Consider the following 19,227-nt stretch of genomic DNA (forward strand, 5'->3'; position numbering starts at 1 on the left):
CACCGAATCACTTGTCCGTGACTGGCATTAGGTTTGCACAAACTTAACAATTATAAAATATTACTAACGTTTCTTTTGCTTCGAAGAAACTTCACTTTAACAACCCATTGTTTTAGAAATGTTCCATCTTACATCCATGAAATCGGAGGAAAAGGTTTTGTTTTAATGTGCAGTATGTTTAGACCAGGATCTGGAGGTTTTACGACTGATTGTTGTGTTTCTTGGTCAACAATGAGTGTAATTATTGCCGATGATGCAATGGAAAATCACCTGCTCTCACCAGTGCTCTTGATGATGGTGAAACTGAGCCTATTAATATCGTCGTCACCTTTGTTCAGTAAGACTTCTGTTTGTCAGGTGCGACATAACAGAAGTCTACTAATGCGCATATTCTTTACAAATTGTTTAATGCAAAATCATAAAAATAGTGTTTATACTTATTAAAAATGCTAAATCTATTACTTTAATTTTAATTATCAAATTCTTTTACTAGACAATGTGAATGAGTTGTTATGCTGTTCTTAACCTTAAATTTTGTCTGGGAAAGAAGAAATTGGACTTGACATTTTTAAGAGTTTGTGTATTAGATAAAACAAAATTTGCTGCTCTATTGGAAGCTGTTGTTATTGCTTTTGTTAAGTGTGGAGATCTGACTTATCTCAAATTAATTCATGTTACAATTTTTAGGATTTTCCTTGTTTTTTTTCATTAGCAAGCAAGAACATTCGAAATAAACATGGCATGTCAATGTCAGGAAATATTTTGAGACATTTCATAACTATTAACATATTAGAACATTCTTATTGTCTTAAGTAAAAGTTACAGTGTGGCATAATCATGTAATAAGCAAGATTGTGAGTGTAGCAATATTTAATTTTTTCAATAAGAATAAAATTATCATAGATAATTCTTATATAATACATCTAAAGTTCTCACAACAGAGTTTATTGTTAATTTAGGATCAAGACATTATTAGCTAATTCAAGAGTCACAACCTATTGAATATTTAGTTCAAAGAATAATATTAAATTTTTATATGATTTTGGATCAACAAAATATTTTGGTTCTAGTTTATGTAAACTCTAAACATTCATTCATTAAATTTATAAACAGGGATAAAAAAATATTTTACTCTGACAAGAATCATTGAAAAACATACTATGTAGCAATTTGAAAAAAGTATTGTTTGTAACAATTATGTGATTTTAGTTTAAAGCTTGGAACTATTAGGATGTATTTAAAGGTGATGGTAAATAAAAAATGTACAAAAGATACAAAGGTCTTTCTTTCATTATATTTTCAAAATTGTTCTTTTGACATAATATACAAAACCCCTTTCCTTTTTGTCATTTCAAAAATTAACTAAAGAATCAATATAACAGACAAATGGAAATTGTTATTAAGTTAGTTGGCCTATCTGGAAGCAACTTAGACTACACCTTGCTCTACAACACAATCTGTTACTAACAATATCTGTGGATATCCATCTCAGACCCACCTGCAGCCTCTGCTTAACCTCCGAGCTGGCGACAGCACTCTGTTCATGTTTCTCCTTCTTCTTGAGTGATTCTAGACGCTCCTTCTCTCTCTGCTCTCTTTGCTGTTCCTCCAGCGCCTTCTGTTGCTCCCACAACTCCTGGCAACACACAAACACCTACAGCACACTTCCACACATGTAGAATTACCAAATACTCTTCTTGAGTGACTCTAGTCATTCTTAACTTTCTGCTGTTAGTCCAGTGCCTTCTACTACTCCCGCAACTCCTGGCAACACACAAACACCTACATCACACTTCCACACATGTAAAATTACCAAATACTCTTCTTGAGTGACTCCAGTCATTCTTAACTTTCTGCTGTTAGTCCAGTGCCTTCTACTACTCCCGCAACTCCTGGCAACACACAAACACCTACATCACACTTCCACACATGTAAAATTACCAAATACTCTTCTTGAGTGACTCCAGTCATTCTTAACTTTCTGCTGTTAGTCCAGTGCCTTCTACTACTCCCGCAACTCCTGGCAACACACAAACACCTACATCACACTTCCACACATGTAAAATTACCAAATACTCTTCTTGAGTGACTCCAGTCATTCTTAACTTTCTGCTGTTAGTCCAGTGCCTTCTACTACTCCCGCAACTCCTGGCAACACACAAACACCTACATCACACTTCCACACATGTAAAATTACCAAATACTCTTCTTGAGTGACTCCAGTCATTCTTAACTTTCTGCTGTTAGTCCAGTGCCTTCTACTACTCCCGCAACTCCTGGCAACACACAAACACCTACATCACACTTCCACACATGTAAAATTACCAAATACTCTTCTTGAGTGACTCTAGTCGTTCTTATCTTTCTGCTGTTAGTCCAGTGCCTTCTACTACTCCCGAAACTCCTGGTAACACACAAACACCTACATCACACTTCCACACATGTTAAATTTCCAAATACTCTTCTTGAGTGACTCCAGTCATTCTTAACTTTCTGCTGTTAGTCCAGTGCCTTCTACTACTCCCGCAACTCCTGGCAACACACAAACACCTACAGCACACTTCCACACATGTAAAATTACCAAATACTCTTCTTGAGTGACTCTAGTCGTTCTTATCTTTCTGCTGTTACTCCAGTGCCTTCTACTACTCCCGCAACTCCTGGCAACACACAAACACATACAGCACATTTCCACACATGTAAAATTACCAAATACTCTTCTTGAGTGACTCCAGTCATTCTTAACTTTCTGCTGTTAGTCCAGTGCCTTCTACTACTCCCGCAACTCCTGGCAACACACAAACACCTACAGCACACTTCCACACATGTAAAATTACCAAATACTCTTCTTGAGTGACTCCAGTCATTCTTAACTTTCTGCTGTTAGTCCAGTGCCTTCTACTACTCCCGCAACTCCTGGCAACACACAAACACCTACAGTACACTTCCACACATGTAAAATTACCAAATACTCTTCTTGAGTGACTCCAGTCATTCTTAACTTTCTGCTGTTAGTCCAGTGCCTTCTACTACTCCCGCAACTCCTGGCAACACACAAACACCTACAGCACACTTCCACACATGTAAAATTACCAAATACTCTTCTTGAGTGACTCCAGTCATTCTTAACTTTCTGCTGTTAGTCCAGTGCCTTCTACTACTCCCGCAACTCCTGGCAACACACAAACACCTACAGACACTTCCACACATGTAAAATTACCAAATACTCTTCTTGAGTGACTCTAGTCGTTCTTATCTTTCTGCTGTTAGTCCAGTGCCTTCTACTACTCCCGCAACTCCTGGCAACACACAAACACCTACAGACACTTCCACACATGTAAAATTACCAAATACTCTTCTTGAGTGACTCCAGTCATTCTTAACTTTCTGCTGTTAGTCCAGTGCCTTCTACTACTCCCGCAACTCCTGGCAACACACAAACACCTACAGCACACTTCCACACATGTAAAATTACCAAATACTCTTCTTGAGTGACTCCAGTCATTCTTAACTTTCTGCTGTTAGTCCAGTGCCTTCTACTACTCCCGCAACTCCTGGCAACACACAAACACCTACAGCACACTTCCACACATGTAAAATTACCAAATACTCTTCTTGAGTGACTCCAGTCATTCTTAACTTTCTGCTGTTAGTCCAGTGCCTTCTACTACTCCCGCAACTCCTGGCAACACACAAACACCTACAGCACACTTCCACACATGTAAAATTACCAAATACTCTTCTTGAGTGACTCCAGTCATTCTTAACTTTCTGCTGTTAGTCCAGTGCCTTCTACTACTCCCGCAACTCCTGGCAACACACAAACACCTACAGACACTTCCACACATGTAAAATTACCAAATACTCTTCTTGAGTGACTCTAGTCGTTCTTATCTTTCTGCTGTTACTCCAGTGCCTTCTACTACTCCCGAAACTCCTGGTAACACACAAACACATACAGCACATTTCCACACACATCAAGTTAATAAATACTCTTCTTGATTGATTCTAGTCGCTCTTATCTCTGATGTTACTCCAGCTCTTCTATTGCTTCCACAACTCCTGGCAACACAAACACATACTGCACACTTCCACACCTGTCATATTACCAATATTCTTCTACCTCTTTACCACAAATAATAGATTGTTCACCATGCTATCACCATAAATGTAACAAGTATTCCTAAAAATAACTTTTCCTATTCTAAGTGTTATTAATATCATATCCGTCACCTTATTTTGTGTAAACTATGAACTTGTTAAAGTAGCTCAGAACTGTAAAAAAACTCAATGCTAAAGAAACTAAGCCGTTCAGTGTCAGCATAAAATCTCAAACTACAGAAAATGAAGTTGCAGGAAGGCATCTTGGTCAAGGGGGTTGAATTAAAATAGTTGAAATTACTTCTAAAACTAATCCCCCTTCTCTAAGACCATTCAGAGACTAAAGAAGTGGCTACAGAACTGTTTATGCATAAAATGGTTTTCGATACATGACGCACATTATATCAGTACCAAATAGGCTAATAACAGTTTCATACTTATTATTGCCCGAAATTCTTTATTATGAAAAATATAAACTAGGAATTAAAACAATTTTACAACATTAATAGTAGCATACATTTTCTATATTTACAACTATGAACAATTTACAACTCAACATAGAAATAAGAAGAATTATCTCTAACAGTTATTCTAAATAATTGTCAGAGCCAATATATTATTTTATGTATGTTCCAAATGTTGCAGCTAGATTGATTTTAGTGGTAATAAAATTTCTAGTAAAACTAGTATACAAAAATTACAAATTTTTTAAACTTACTTTACATTCATAAAATTAAACTGAAATTGCTGATTCAATTGTTTAAAAGAGTCTTATATTACTGTTCAATTTCAAATTAAATTAAGAAATGCTAAAGTAACCTTAAATATGAAAACGTAACAATAAAAATACTAAGCATTTCATGACAAAAACATATATTTTTTATTGGAAATACAAAACACATTGCTTGATGGCAATGAGCATTATACTCGTATGCTGAAGCATGTGAGAGCATGTGAAACGCAAAGCAACACGTTTTAAGAGTTGGTGGAAATAATTTGCCTTATCAAAGTTGAATCATTCATAAGGTGTGTTGTGATTATTTTTATAATAAAAATTCAGTGCAAGTTATATATATTCAAACTATTGCATGGAATCAGACTTAGTTACAATGAGAAAAAATGTACCAACTCTTACCTCATAACGTGCGCGATGTATTTGTTGTAAAAGGTTTGTAGACTTCACGAAATATGAAACAAAAATTAAATTGTAATTAAGGTCAAGTTGGAAGTCTGTAGGAGAAAAGAAAATATACAATAATGGTAAATAACGGATATTTTTATTCCTAAATAACATGTAACTACACTTAAATTAATGTTTTGCTCAATATTGAAGAAACTAACTTTAGAAGAAAGCAAAAGTAGTAAGTGTATTACTAAATTAAGATAATTAATATGTTCATTCATTATAGGTTGATGTATGATGTAACAAGTATTTTTCAGGAATGTAAATGTAACAAGAGGTTTTAGTAACAACTATAAAGATCCTATCTTATAGGATTTAATAAGTTAAATGACGTCTAAGTTCTTAACTCAACATTCTAGAATAGAATCAAGTTATGTAAACTAGTCAGTTACAGTTTTATATGTAAAAACATCAAATTATTATATTTTGAAAATGAAAGTAACCTTTGCAATTCTTCCAATGTCAAAAACAAACTAAACATTTTGAAAGTGTAAGAACAAACTGATTAAGCTTTCAAACTGGTTAAAATTTCAAAAATATTGATAGCCACTTCTTTTGACTCTGGACCATAAAGCATAAAAACCTTTATTTTTAAACATACAGTAATTTCAATTGTTTGTAAACTGGGAGGAAAATCATCCAAAGCAATGTATTCAATAATGTATGATCATTGTGAAATTGTTTTAACACACAAAATATATGAACAAAACCAAGGATCAAACATGCATGTTATCATTTTGAAGAAAAGTATACAATAACTGAACTCATAAGCAAGCAATATAAGTTTAGATTACATACTATTCAAACACTCTGAAAACATTATTCTGTTGTAGACAGGATTGTAAGAAAAGACTCAATGAGGAGGAGTTGTCTTAGGTTTATACACTGAGAGTTTAACATTTTAAGAGGTTTTAAGGTTTAAGGTTGGTTTAGAAGGAATGGTCTAAATCTAGATGAACAAAGTGGTGTATTTGTTTATTTTGAAATGTGGAGAATTTCCTGTGGAATGAACAATGAAGTTAAGGAATGTTAGATTCAGTCAAATTTGTACAAATCACTTTGGATTCTGAACTAAATTAACCAAAAAAATATTGCAATCTTCACAAAGAAGCTAAACTTGGTAAGTTTTTTAGCAACACATTTAACTGTGGCCACTCTGAAATAACAATAAGTATATACTTGGCTTCAAAGTATTTAAAAAAAATTATTATTCCTTATTTTTTTATTTGTAGTAGAACAACTCTAAGCTGGACAAATTTATAACTATGTTTCTGATACAAAGAAGATTTTAAAATAATTTTGAAAGAACATTTTAGAAATTTATTTTGATCTTCTAAAATTATGACATTTCCAAGTCATTATGACTTTCAAGTTGGGAAATATAATTTTACTCCTTACTTTGATGGTTGACAGTGGAGGACTTTTTATCTCATTGATTTTCAAAGTATTGCATCATATTATAATGATGGGAATCGAGTACACAGACTGGAGTACTTGAAAGGCTAGAGTTTAGCTTCTCAGAAAAACATATTCTAGAGTATTACGATGATGGCATATTGGAAATACAGACACGTCTATTAACTGAAGAGGAAATTAAGTTAATGACCTATGAATATTCCGTCAGACAGGCCCTCATTTGTCAGAAACGAAGATCTTTGCCTACCTATCCCATATGTGTATGTTTAATGAAGAAATTTATAATTTTATATTGTAATTCAATTATTGTTTGTTACATTTTTAAAATGGACTCGTGCTTTTAAAAATGATTTGAATTTACGTAATGAATAGTATTTAGTCACAATTCCTAACGCATAAAATTGTAAACAGCCATGAGGAATAAACTAGTTAATGCCATAATATTTTTAATTGCAGTGAATGTCTAAGGTGTGTAAGCTGTATGTCAATATTTTTCTATCAATGTACGTCTGGAAGTCTGGAAATCTACTGGACGTACATCTATATCCCCATATAATGGACAATGTTTACAAATCAAAGTGGGAATCCAAATAGAAAGGTTAACATTAAGTTGCTTATTACATAATTTCAGTTTTTTCCAGTAAATATAATTTCCTTCACATTTTTTAAATACAAAAAGAAATAAAGAGGAAAAGGAGAAAAAAGGATTCAGTAATGGAGAAAAACATTACACTGAATACAAGTTAAACAAATGTAGAAATCTTTTTATAAAAACAAAAAAATCATGAAAATCAAAACTTGACACACTTGAGTTGCTGAGTTACCTTGAGATGTTGCCTCAGCTGCTGCTCATGCTGTTCCGCTAACTGCTGTTGCTGAGCTTGGAAGTGCTGAAGCAAGATCTGTTGCTGCAGCTGCTGCTGTTTCTTCAGCTGTAAAACACAACATCGGGTCAGTCACATTCATCTGTAGCTGGGTGATTTCCCTCAGATTATTATATGTTAGTAGAATATGGAGGATTTGATATAATATGAAAGAGTTCAGTACATAACACCATACAGGATAATTAGCAAGGACTGTCCAGGAAGGAAGTATGAGACTCGTATTAGATAGCAACCTATGAGACAAACAATCAGTCTACTAACTAGTGGAAGTTACCAGAAGCCAATATCACATAACACCCAACTCATACTTCCAGTTCCTGACAGGGTATGCTTATTCAAGTAGGAATATACATAACCCAAACAAATCACCATTATTATTTAAATAAAACCAAATATAGGAAAGAAATTATCTCTCTTAGGACAGAAAATGCATTGAATCATGAATTGAAATAGTTTCTAATTTCAATAAGAAAAGTAACCTTACAGGTTATGCCCACAACAAAGCACAACATCTACACACATTTGGAACATGGAAATTATTTAAGGTATAAATTTTTTTGTTTTCATGCACTTAGTTAAAAATTTTAACATGGAATAGAGAGGGTTTTTAATGACAGTTTCATTAAAAACTAAGACATGAATTTAAAATAAATAGTTATTCCGAAACTAATTCTATGGACAGTGAAGAATTCAAAGATGTGACAATACATAAAATATACAATTGGCTTCTTCAAAACCCATTTTATAGTATAAATGAATTTTTAAATTGTAACATAGATGTTCAATTTTAACTAAATAACTTAATTTACTGTGCCTAAGATTGAATTTTATATTTTATTGTTACTATTATAATAATTTTTTTTTTCTTTTTTCTCTCTTTTTTATATATATCTATAAACTATCAAAGGGATGTCTAGGTTAACTGTTTCGTAATAGTTATATTTATAATGATTCTCATTCTGTACTTTCTCGTTATTATTCTTGCAATATTTATATAACTACAAACTAGGTTGACTTTGCCTATTCAATGTAAATTGTCAATGGCAATAAAATTCTTGATTCTTGATACTCTGTCTATTTTGTAATGTCGATGTTAAGTTAATCGATAAGCAATAATTTGATTCCAAATATCTTGTATATTTTGTTGTTGCTCAATCATGTTTAACTCTCAATATAGATGAATGGAATAATATTAAACTTCGGTTCGAACAGTTAATAATTTATTACAACATGATTTCTAATGTTTTATTGGATTAAATCCAGAAATTTATTATGAATAGTGTTGTTGGACCAAGGTATGGTGTAATTTCTCACCATGACACTGTACAGACTGGGTGGCTGTAAGTCGGCGGTTGCATGGGCGCAGGTTGCCAGTGTTGTTATCGGCAGACCCGCAGAGCAAGATAAGGCTTAACACTTGAAGAGCTCTGGGACTCCGATGATACTATAGAGACAGAGTGGCTGGAGTTGGGCGGTCGCATGGGCGCAGGTTGCCAGTGTTGTTATCGGCAGACCCGCAGAGCAAGATAAGGCTTAACACTTGAAGAGCTCTGGGACTCCGATGATACTATAGAGACAGAGTGGCTGGAGTTGGGCGGTCGCATGGGCGCAGGTTGCCAGTGTTGTTATCGGCAGACCCGCAGAGCAAGATAAGGCTTAACACTTGAAGAGCTCTGGGACTCCGATGATACTATAGAGACAGAGTGGCTGGAGTTGGGCGGTCGCATGGGCGCAGGTTGTCAGCGTTATCGGCAGACCCAGAGAGCAAGATAAGGCCTAAACACTTGTAGAGCTGTCGACTCCGATGATACTATAGAGACAGATTGTCTGTGAGTGGGCGGGACGCATGGGCGCAGGTTGTCAGCGTTATCGGCAGACCCAGAGAGCAAGATAAGGGCTAAACACTTGTAGAGGTGTCGGACCCAGAGAGCAAGATAAGGCCTAAACACTTGTAGAGCTGTCGACTCCGATGGATACTATAGAGACGGAGATTGGCTGTGAGTGGGCGGCCGCATGGGCGCAGGTTGTCAGCGTTATCGGCAGACCCAGAGAGCAAGATATGGCCTAAACACTTGTAGAGCTGTCGACTCCGATGAAACTATAAAGACAGATTGATTACCTGTGAGTGGGCGGTCGCATGGGCGCAGGTTGTCAGCATTATCGGCCGAACCAGAGAGCAAGATAAGGGCTAAACACTTGTAGAGGTGTCGGACCCAGAGAGCAAGATAAGGCCTAAACACTTGTAGAGCTGTCGACTCCGATGATACTATTGTGACGGAGTGGCTGTGAGTGGGCTGTCGCATGGGCGCAGGTTGTCAGCGTTATCGGCAGACCCAGAGAGCAAGACAAGGGCTAAACACTTGTAGAGGTGTCGGACCCAGAGAGCAAGATAAGGCCTAAACACTTGTAGAGCTGTCGACTCCGATGATACTATTGTGACAGATTGGCTGTGAGTGGGCTGTCGCATGGGCGCAGGTTGTCAGCGTTATCGGCAGACCCAGAGAGCAAGATAAGGGCTAAACACTTGTAGAGGTGTCGGACCCAGAGAGCAAGATAAGGCCTAAACACTTGTAGAGCTGTCGACTCCGATGATACTATAGAGACAGATTGGCTGTGAGTGGGCGGCCGCATGGGCGCAGGTTGTCAGCGTTATCGGCAGACCCAGAGAGCAAGATATGGCCTAAACACTTGTAGAGCTGTCGACTCCGATGATACTATATAGACAGATTGTCTGTGAGTGGGCGGACGCATGGGCGCAGGTTGTCAGCGTTATCGGCAGACCCAGAGAGCAAGATAAGGGCTAAACACTTGTAGAGGTGTCGGACCCAGAGAGCAAGATAAGGCCTAAACACTTGTAGAGCTGTCGACTCCGATGATACTATAGAGACAGATTGGCTGTGAGTGGGCGGCCGCATGGGCGCAGGTTGTCAGCGTTATCGGCAGACCCAGAGAGCAAGATATGGCCTAAACACTTGTAGAGCTGTCGACTCCGATGAAACTATAGAGACAGATTGATTACCTGTGAGTGGGCGGTCGCATGGGCGCAGGTTGTCAGCATTATCGGCCGAACCAGAGAGCAAGATAAGGGCTAAACACTTGTAGAGGTGTCGGACCCAGAGAGCAAGATAAGGCCTAAACACTTGTAGAGCTGTCGACTCCGATGATACTATAGAGACAGATTGGCTGTGAGTGGGCGGCCGCATGGGCGCAGGTTGTCAGCGTTATCGGCAGACCCAGAGAGCAAGACAAGGGCTAAACACTTGTAGAGGTGTCGGACCCAGAGAGCAAGATAAGGCCTAAACACTTGTAGAGCTGTCGACTCCGATGATACTATAGAGACAGATTGGCTGTGAGTGGGCGGCCGCATGGGCGCAGGTTGTCAGCGTTATCGGCAGACCCAGAGAGCAAGACAAGGGCTAAACACTTGTAGAGGTGTCGGACCCAGAGAGCAAGATAAGGCCTAAACACTTGTAGAGCTGTCGACTCCGATGATACTATAGAGACAGATTGGCTGTGAGTGGGCGGCCGCATGGGCGCAGGTTGTCAGCGTTATCGGCAGACCCAGAGAGCAAGATATGGCCTAAACACTTGTAGAGCTGTCGACTCCGATGAAACTATAGAAACAGATTGATTACCTGTGAGTGGGCGGTCGCATGGGCGCAGGTTGTCAGCATTATCGGCCGACCCAGAGAGCAAGATAAGGGCTAAACACTTGTAGAGGTGTCGGACCCAGAGAGCAAGATAAGGCCTATACAATTGTAGAGCTCTGTGACTGCGGTGATAGAGACAGAGTGGCTGGGGTGGGTGGTCTTGGGCGCAGGTTGTCAGCGTTATCGGCCGACCCGGAGAGCAAGATAAGGCCTAAACACTTGTAGAGCTGTCGAATCCGATGATACTATTGTGACGGAGTGGCTGTGAGTGGGCTGTCGCATGGGCGCAGGTTGTCAGCGTTATCGGCAGACCCAGAGAGCAAAACAAGGGCTAAACACTTGAAGAGGTGTCGGACCCAGAGAACAAGATAAGGCCTATACAATTGTAGAGCTCTGTGACTGCGGTGATAGAGACAGAGTGGCTGGGGTGGGTGGTCTTGGGCGCAGGTTGTCAGCGTTATCGGCCGACCCGGAGAGCAAGATAAGGCCTATACAATTGTAGAGCTCTGTGACTGCGGTGATAGAGACAGAGTGGCTGGGGTGGGTGGTCTTGGGCGCAGGTTGTCAGCGTTATCGGCCGACCCGGAGAACAAGATAAGGCCTATACAATTGTAGAGCTCTGTGACTGCGGTGATAGAGACAGAGTGGCTGGGGTGGGTGGTCTTGGGCGCAGGTTGTCAGCGTTATCGGCAGACCCAGAGAGCAAGACAAGGGCTAAACACTTGAAGAGGTGTCGGACCCAGAGAACAAGATAAGGCCTATACAATTGTAGAGCTCTGTGACTGCGGTGATAGAGACAGAGTGGCTGGGGTGGGTGGTCTTGGGCGCAGGTTGTCAGCGTTATCGGCCGACCCGGAGAGCAAGATAAGGCCTAAACACTTGTAGAGCTCTCGACTCCGACGTTACATAACCACTTCAATGGTCTCTATTTACTATGTTATCATGAAAAGGTGTGTAACGCTTATTGCTGCGATAAGCTACTTCACTTCTTGCTCCGTCTATTTTTACACCCGTTATCGCCCAAGAACTGTCGTGTACTGCAGATAACTGCGCGTTGTCAACAGCACATAAGTGGCTGGGACGCCAAAAATAGACCGGCTGTCTTGTGTTTTGATCACCATTCGGATATTGATCGTAAACAATACATTAGGGAATTTTCCACTGGAGTCCCAGTCATCACTCCCGGTGATTAACCTATCGGTGGTCACTCAACGCCAGAAATAGACGGGTATTTTTATGGAAATATAATTAGAAAGGAATGCGAAGAAAATATCTTGTTTTGTTTCACCCTAAACCTACCATTTGTACAAATAACAAACATGTGTCTTACCGACTAAATATACAAAACAAATCGTAACCAAATAGTTTAATAGTGTAATTTAAAGTCCTACATGTTTTTCCCGTAAACAATTTATCAAATATGCCCAACATTTAAAGATGTACAAAAATATGTTTGATTGAATATTAACTTTATAAAAATTTTAGTATTTGTTGGATTATATCCAAGTACATCGACAGAAACATGTTCTCATAAAAAAAATCTGTTATAGACTTACAATACGGTAAAATGGATATTTCACAAATAATAATGAAACGGCAAGAATCAGTACTGAATTTAAAAAAGTATATACAATTTTAAATAGAGCTCTCACACTACAATAATTATTTATGACAAATTAATAAAAATATACACACACATTTATGTAAAAATTAGAACCTTTAACTAAATGGTTTCTAAACTATTAGTTCAAAATATTATAACATTGTACGTATCTTATATCCATTAAAATTAAGGATACAAAATAACTTATTTGTGTAGTTTACTAGAGCCTCGAGCAGGTCCGTATTCAGACCGGTTTTCTTCGGGCAATTTTACCGGGGCCCGCCCGAATAAAAAGATGTTCACCCCCCCTCCCAGGAAAAGTCCGGGGCCCGCCAAAGCTGAGCACGGCCCTGGCCTCGAGTGAACTAGGATCAATAAACCGATTTTTTTTATCAATTAAAACTTTTTTACTATTCACTTACATAAATAAACTATGACCGTAAGATAAAACGTGCAATGTGTTTCCAATTTAGTGTTAACTATTTGCAGGCGCACTCCACGAGCTTAACACACGTTTGCTATACAGTAAAATAGATTAATTCGAATATTATATCATATTAGCTCAATTTTTAATGACCCCGATTACAATTTTCCCACCAACGAGGCTCTAGTGTAATTATAATTTTAAAACTAATTATAACAGCATTGTACCATAAAATTGCTGGGCATGAAATAATAAAAGATTACAAACTGCACAGCTAAAAATTACTTTCCCCTTCTTCAGCAACCCAGAGCGCACAATGAGCAATGGTTTGAATGCCGAGATGCTTCAAAATTTATAAATAAATTAGTTATATCTTCCTAAACTTATCTAAAGGATCTACTGTTGGGTGTTCGAAAAAAAAAACATTTTCACTAACTAAACTTTTTTTTCTGCCCTAATTTGTTATTTTGGAGTTTATCACACCTTATTTACTCGTCCCAACTGTAAATGATGCAACAGCCATTAGCATTTAACAGTGTACGGCTATTTTCAGCTAACCTTTGTCAATGTCAGGCTAACAAGTTTCCGTGCAGAAATAAACCGAGGCCGTAGGCCAAGATAAACAAACAAGTGAACCTGGCTGGAGCCTGTGACGTGGTATGCTGGGGCTTTCCGACTTCAGGACTTCTCTAGCGAAACACTCAAATTGCTCTCGGTATCCGTTGATTCTATTAAGCGAGATATGGCGTTTTAGAGGAAGCATCATGGTGAAATGAAATAAAACTATCGTAGGAACAAGGATTAACAAATGTTAAATTTGAAAAATACAAAAGGAATATGACGGCAAAAGGAAACTATACAACCTACTTTACCAATATAAAAATACTCTTTAAATTCAACCGCCAAATTGTGTGATTTGTGGTAGAATTACGCCCCTTGCAGAGCTCTGATCGTTGGTTTGTTCCACTGTTGGGAAGCGCAAGAATCCTAAGCGGTCGAAATGGGAGGCGAATCTAAAACTGCATCTGAAAAGCGAACTCCTGCGTTAAATTACCTAAAAGTTCTTCCAGGACTCACAACAGAGTCGACATGATCGACCGATTATTCTAATCACCACATAACTTGTCACTACGTTCATAACGTACACGCCTTTTAATGGAGGAATTAAGAATTACAGAGAGTTCCAAGAACTGCCGCTCGGATTTTTGAATGATGTACAAAAATATAAACAACCTGTCTCCAGCTTAAATAGCAGTGAGCATATTCTTTATTTTTTATATATTATTTTTAAACAATACAAAAATTGGTCAACATTTTTTTTGCAAATTAAGTGGACCACCTCAAAGGCCTTCTAATTCTGCTACATAAAAAACACAAATTCAAAAGTTTAAAGGAATATTACAGTAAAAGACTGTTCCAGTGATGACAGGACACAATGAAGTAGCGGTGGGTTGACCATCTGACCTTCTCAGGCTGTTCAACTCTCAATCCACTTTGCATATCACGAATTCATTTTTCATTGTGCTCCTTGTATCTGAACACAAACGTGTGTAATGTAACAGTAATTGTCTGTTCAACTGATGACATGAACAGTATTCGTTACATAGACAAGGGACAATGTCAACACTCATTCTAGTGATTGGCAAGTTGTATTCCTTGTGGGAGGTGAACAAATCGACACGACAAAAACGAATGTTGGGGGGGGGGGGGGGGGGGGGGGGGGGGGGGGGGGGGGGGTCAAGGGGGGGGGGGGGGGGTGGGGGGGGACCTGTCATTATACCAAGTTGGGGGGGGGGGGGGGGGGGGGGGGGGTGGCATTGATTGGCAAGTTGTATTCCTCGCAGAGAGGTAACTACACCCGACACGACAAACCGTATGTTGTGCTAACCTGTCCAATAGTACTAAGGGCAATGTCAGCTCATTGATTGGCAAGTTGTATTCCTCGTGGAGAGGTGAACAACCCGACACGACAAACCGATGTTGTGCTAGGCCCCGACCTGTCATTATACCAAGTACAAGGGGCAATGTCAGCTCATTGATTGGCAAGTTGTATTCCTCGTGGAGAGGTGAACAACCCGACACGACAAACCGATGTTGTGCTAGGCCCCGACCTGTCATTATACCAAGTACAAGGGGCAATGTCAGCTCATTGATTGGCAAGTTGTATTCCTCGTGGAGAGGTGAACAACCCGACACGACAAACCGATGTTGTGCTAGGCCCCGACCTGTCATTATACCAAGTACAAGGGGCAATGTCAGCTCATTGATTGGCAAGTTGTATTCCTCGTGGAGAGGTGAACAACCCGACACGACAAACCGATGTTGTGCTAGGCCCCGACCTGTCATTATACCAAGTACAAGGGACAATGTCAGCTCATTGATTGGCAAGTTGTATTCCTCGTGGAGAGGTGAACAACCCGACACGACAAACCGATGTTGTGCTAGGCCCCGACCTGTCATTATACCAAGTACAAGGGGCAATGTCAGCTCATTGATTGGCAAGTTGTATTCCTTGTGGAGAGGTGAACAACCCGACACGACAAACCGATGTTGTGCTAGGCCCCGACCTGTCATTATACCAAGTACAAGGGGCAATGTCAGCTCATTGATTGGCAAGTTGTATTCCTCGTGGAGAGGTGAACAACCCGACACGACAAACCGATGTTGTGCTAGGCCCCGACCTGTCATTATACCAAGTACAAGGGGCAATGTCAGCTCATTGATTGGCAAGTTGTATTCCTCGTGGAGAGGTGAACAACCCGACACGACAAACCGATGTTGTGCTAGGCCCCGACCTGTCATTATACCAAGTATATCTGTTGCTGATGACAGGCCACACGCAGAGATAACTACAGCAGGAACAGTATTCGTTACATAGACATAGGGCAATGTCAGCTCATTGATTGGCAAGTTGTATTCCTCGTGGAGAGGTGAACAACCCGACACGACAAACCGATGTTGTGCTAGGCCCCGACCTGTCATTATACCAAGTATATCTGTGCTGATGGCAAGGCCACACGCAGAGAGGTGAACAACCCGCAGGAACAGTATTCGTTACATAGACATAGGGCAATGTCAGCTCATTGATTGGCAAGTTGTATTCCTCGTGGAGAGGTGAACAAACCGACACGACAAACCGATGTTGTGCTAGGCCCCGACCTGTCATTATACCAAGTACAAGGGGCAATGTCAGCTCATTGATTGGCAAGTTGTATTCCTTGTGGAGAGGTGAACAATCCGACACGACAAACCGATGTTGTGCTAGGCCCCGACCTGTCATTACTACAGCAGGAACAGTATTCGTTACATAGACATAGGGCAATGTCAGCTCATTGATTGGCAAGTTGTATTCCTCGTGGAGAGGTGAACAACCCGACACGACAAACCGATGTTGTGCTAGGCCCCGACCTGTCATTATACCAAGTACAAGGGGCAATGTCAGCTCATTGATTGGCAAGTTGTATTCCTCGTGGAGAGGTGAACAACCCGACACGACAAACCGATGTTGTGCTAGGCCCCGACCTGTCATTATACCAAGTACAAGGGACAATGTCAGCTCATTGATTGGCAAGTTGTATTCCTCGTGGAGAGGTGAACAACCCGACACGACAAACCGATGTTGTGCTAGGCCCCGACCTGTCATTATACCAAGTACATCTGAATGACAGGGCAGAGATAACTACAGCAGGAACAGTCAGCTCATTGATTGGCAAGTTGTATTCCTCGTGGAGAGGTGAACAACCCGACACGACAAACCGATGTTGTGCTAGGCCCCGACCTGTCATTATACCAAGTTCATCTGTTGCTGATGACAGGCCACACGCAGAGATAACTACAGCAGGAACAGTATTCGTTACATTTACACACGGTTCTATTCTATTTCTACCGGAACGTCTTCTATTATTAACGGGCAAAAACAATTCTTTAGCAATTAAGTTTAATATTGATGTATCTCATTTCCAATCTTTTAGTACAAGAATTTGCAACTCTCTTAAATTAACTATGCGAAAATAGGCACTACTATTTTCTATTTATACACTACACGATATTGTATATTCCACTGTTTCCACAAAAAGGGTTTGGAGACGTCTTGGATACGAATTGTATAACCATTTCTATACAAAATTAGAATTTAATCAATTTGATCGTTTATAGTGTTTTAAAGGGGAAAATATCAATAAAAATAACTAACATTATCAATCAGGCCTTTATAAAAACGTCTGAGGTTTTATAATTTACCTTCTTATTATATATAATTTTTTCGCTACCGGAACATTATAATGTAAGAAAATTACATATTATAATCATATTTGCCTTTGGAAAATATATTTATAAAGTAAAACATTTATATTCTTATCTTCAAACATTTCCTTTCCGACTAATTATTATTTAATTCCACTACAATTCTGCCTCAAATGACTTCTATAATCTCGTATAATAGACTAATGATAATATTTTTCTATACTCTTGTCTTCAGAAAAATTATTTTAAAGGGCTGTAACCATAATTTGGTCACAACATATTATTGTCACAAAAACCGGTGCGGGGATGAGAGATTGATTTCCCGCCGAGGTCTTTTGCTTCCGTATTAATTTTTAAATCGTCCACTCTCATGTTGTTCTATTAGTTATTCAAGATGAGAATAAGTGTTTATTTATATGAAACATTACCGAATAGGAAAAAAGCAATTACATTTTATTAAGATTGTTAGAACTACATTTTGACATCTTACAAAATTAAAAAATCACTAGCCATATTATCTACAATAACAAATTTGGTTAAACAAGGCCATTGTGTACGATTACGTACAGTCAAGACATATTTCTAACAGTGATTGGGTGGCTTAAATTACGCTTTGTTAAACACACAAACACAGTTTTGAGAAAACAAATTAGAGAAACATAAAAATATTGCTCGGTTGTTGTGTCCGAGTGAGAGAGGCTTTACAACAACAACAACAATAACGAAGCCGAGCTAGCGGGAGGTATTTCTGAACTCTTTGTGTTCGCTATAAATACAGAGTGTATGTTTGGGCCGGCAGTAATCTCTATAAATACGCGGGCGAACAGGAGGCGAGCACATCTCACCGAAATAGTGGAGTCATCAAAGGTCGGGCCGGCGACCATCGGATACCGGCCGATTCGGTGGTCAACCCATCGTTTTAGGGGGAAACCTTGAGTTTCCACATAAGAACAATGTTAAACCGTCATGCAGTTTTACGTCCTTAATGTTTAATCGTAAAATCGTGGAGGTGTCTCATTTTAAACACATAATTAACAGCTTTATTCATTAAGGTGGTGTTAATAACAGCGTTTAAATAGTAACTCCGTCACTGGTGCCAGCGTTTACATTTTATTTCTAATATGATAAATGCATGAAATGCTTTAATTTCGTCACTGGTGCAATCTGTGGAGAAGTTAGATAGTAATTTCCTCTTTGACATGTACATTTAACTAATGATCAAACACTGTATATTTATTTATTACTTTCTAAAATTATTTCAGAACAAATGTTTCTGCCTCTTAGGAAAATTCAGCTGAAAGTGTAAATACGTAACAGCTAAAAGTGTTAATAGCCGGAATTTTGGATTGACGCTTTTGGATCGTGTTTCTTATCATTATTACTTTTCCAAATTCTAAGATATTGCGACAAACTTTTAGAGTTTTTCTCTCCATGGAAACCTTCCTCGGACTTCAATTAATAAATTCAATAAAAAAATAATTAGCCAAATTGGCCCAACCATATCCCGAGATTAGCGCTTAGCAACACATCTAGCGATTTAATTGTATTCATAAGATCGGCATCCAAACTCTTTATATATTTTTTGTAAAGTGTATGTTTTTATACAAGAAAGCACGACAAAATTTGAGATTTGTTTCTGAATAACCCATACACAAATACCTAAAAAGCATTTGAATTCATTATATTATTAACATGACCAAAAAACTAAGGGCGAAAAACTGCAC

General features: G+C 38.8%; 1 protein-coding gene across 15 annotated transcripts in view; it reads right to left on the reverse strand.

Annotated features, from left to right (window-relative positions):
* Positions 1-19,227, reverse strand: part of LOC124366088 (histone deacetylase 4) — a 230,572-nt gene that overhangs the window by 27,305 nt on the left and 184,040 nt on the right. For 10 of the 15 annotated variants that reach the window (XM_046822323.1, XM_046822334.1, XM_046822333.1 and 7 more), the window contains 3 exons: positions 7,525-7,632; positions 5,237-5,278; positions 1,499-1,636 (listed from right to left, as the gene is read on the reverse strand). In XM_046822323.1, coding sequence (XP_046678279.1) covers positions 1,499-1,636; positions 5,237-5,278; positions 7,525-7,632 — 288 coding nt within the window. Of the gene's footprint in view, positions 1-1,498; positions 1,637-5,236; positions 5,279-7,524; positions 7,633-8,898; positions 9,394-19,227 lie in introns of those variants that run through there. The other 5 variants (XM_046822335.1, XM_046822324.1, XM_046822336.1 and 2 more) reach the window with 5 other exon arrangements.

This window comes from Homalodisca vitripennis, chromosome 7 (assembly GCF_021130785.1).
Source record: "Homalodisca vitripennis isolate AUS2020 chromosome 7, UT_GWSS_2.1, whole genome shotgun sequence".
NCBI classification, from domain to species: domain Eukaryota; kingdom Metazoa; phylum Arthropoda; class Insecta; order Hemiptera; family Cicadellidae; genus Homalodisca; species Homalodisca vitripennis.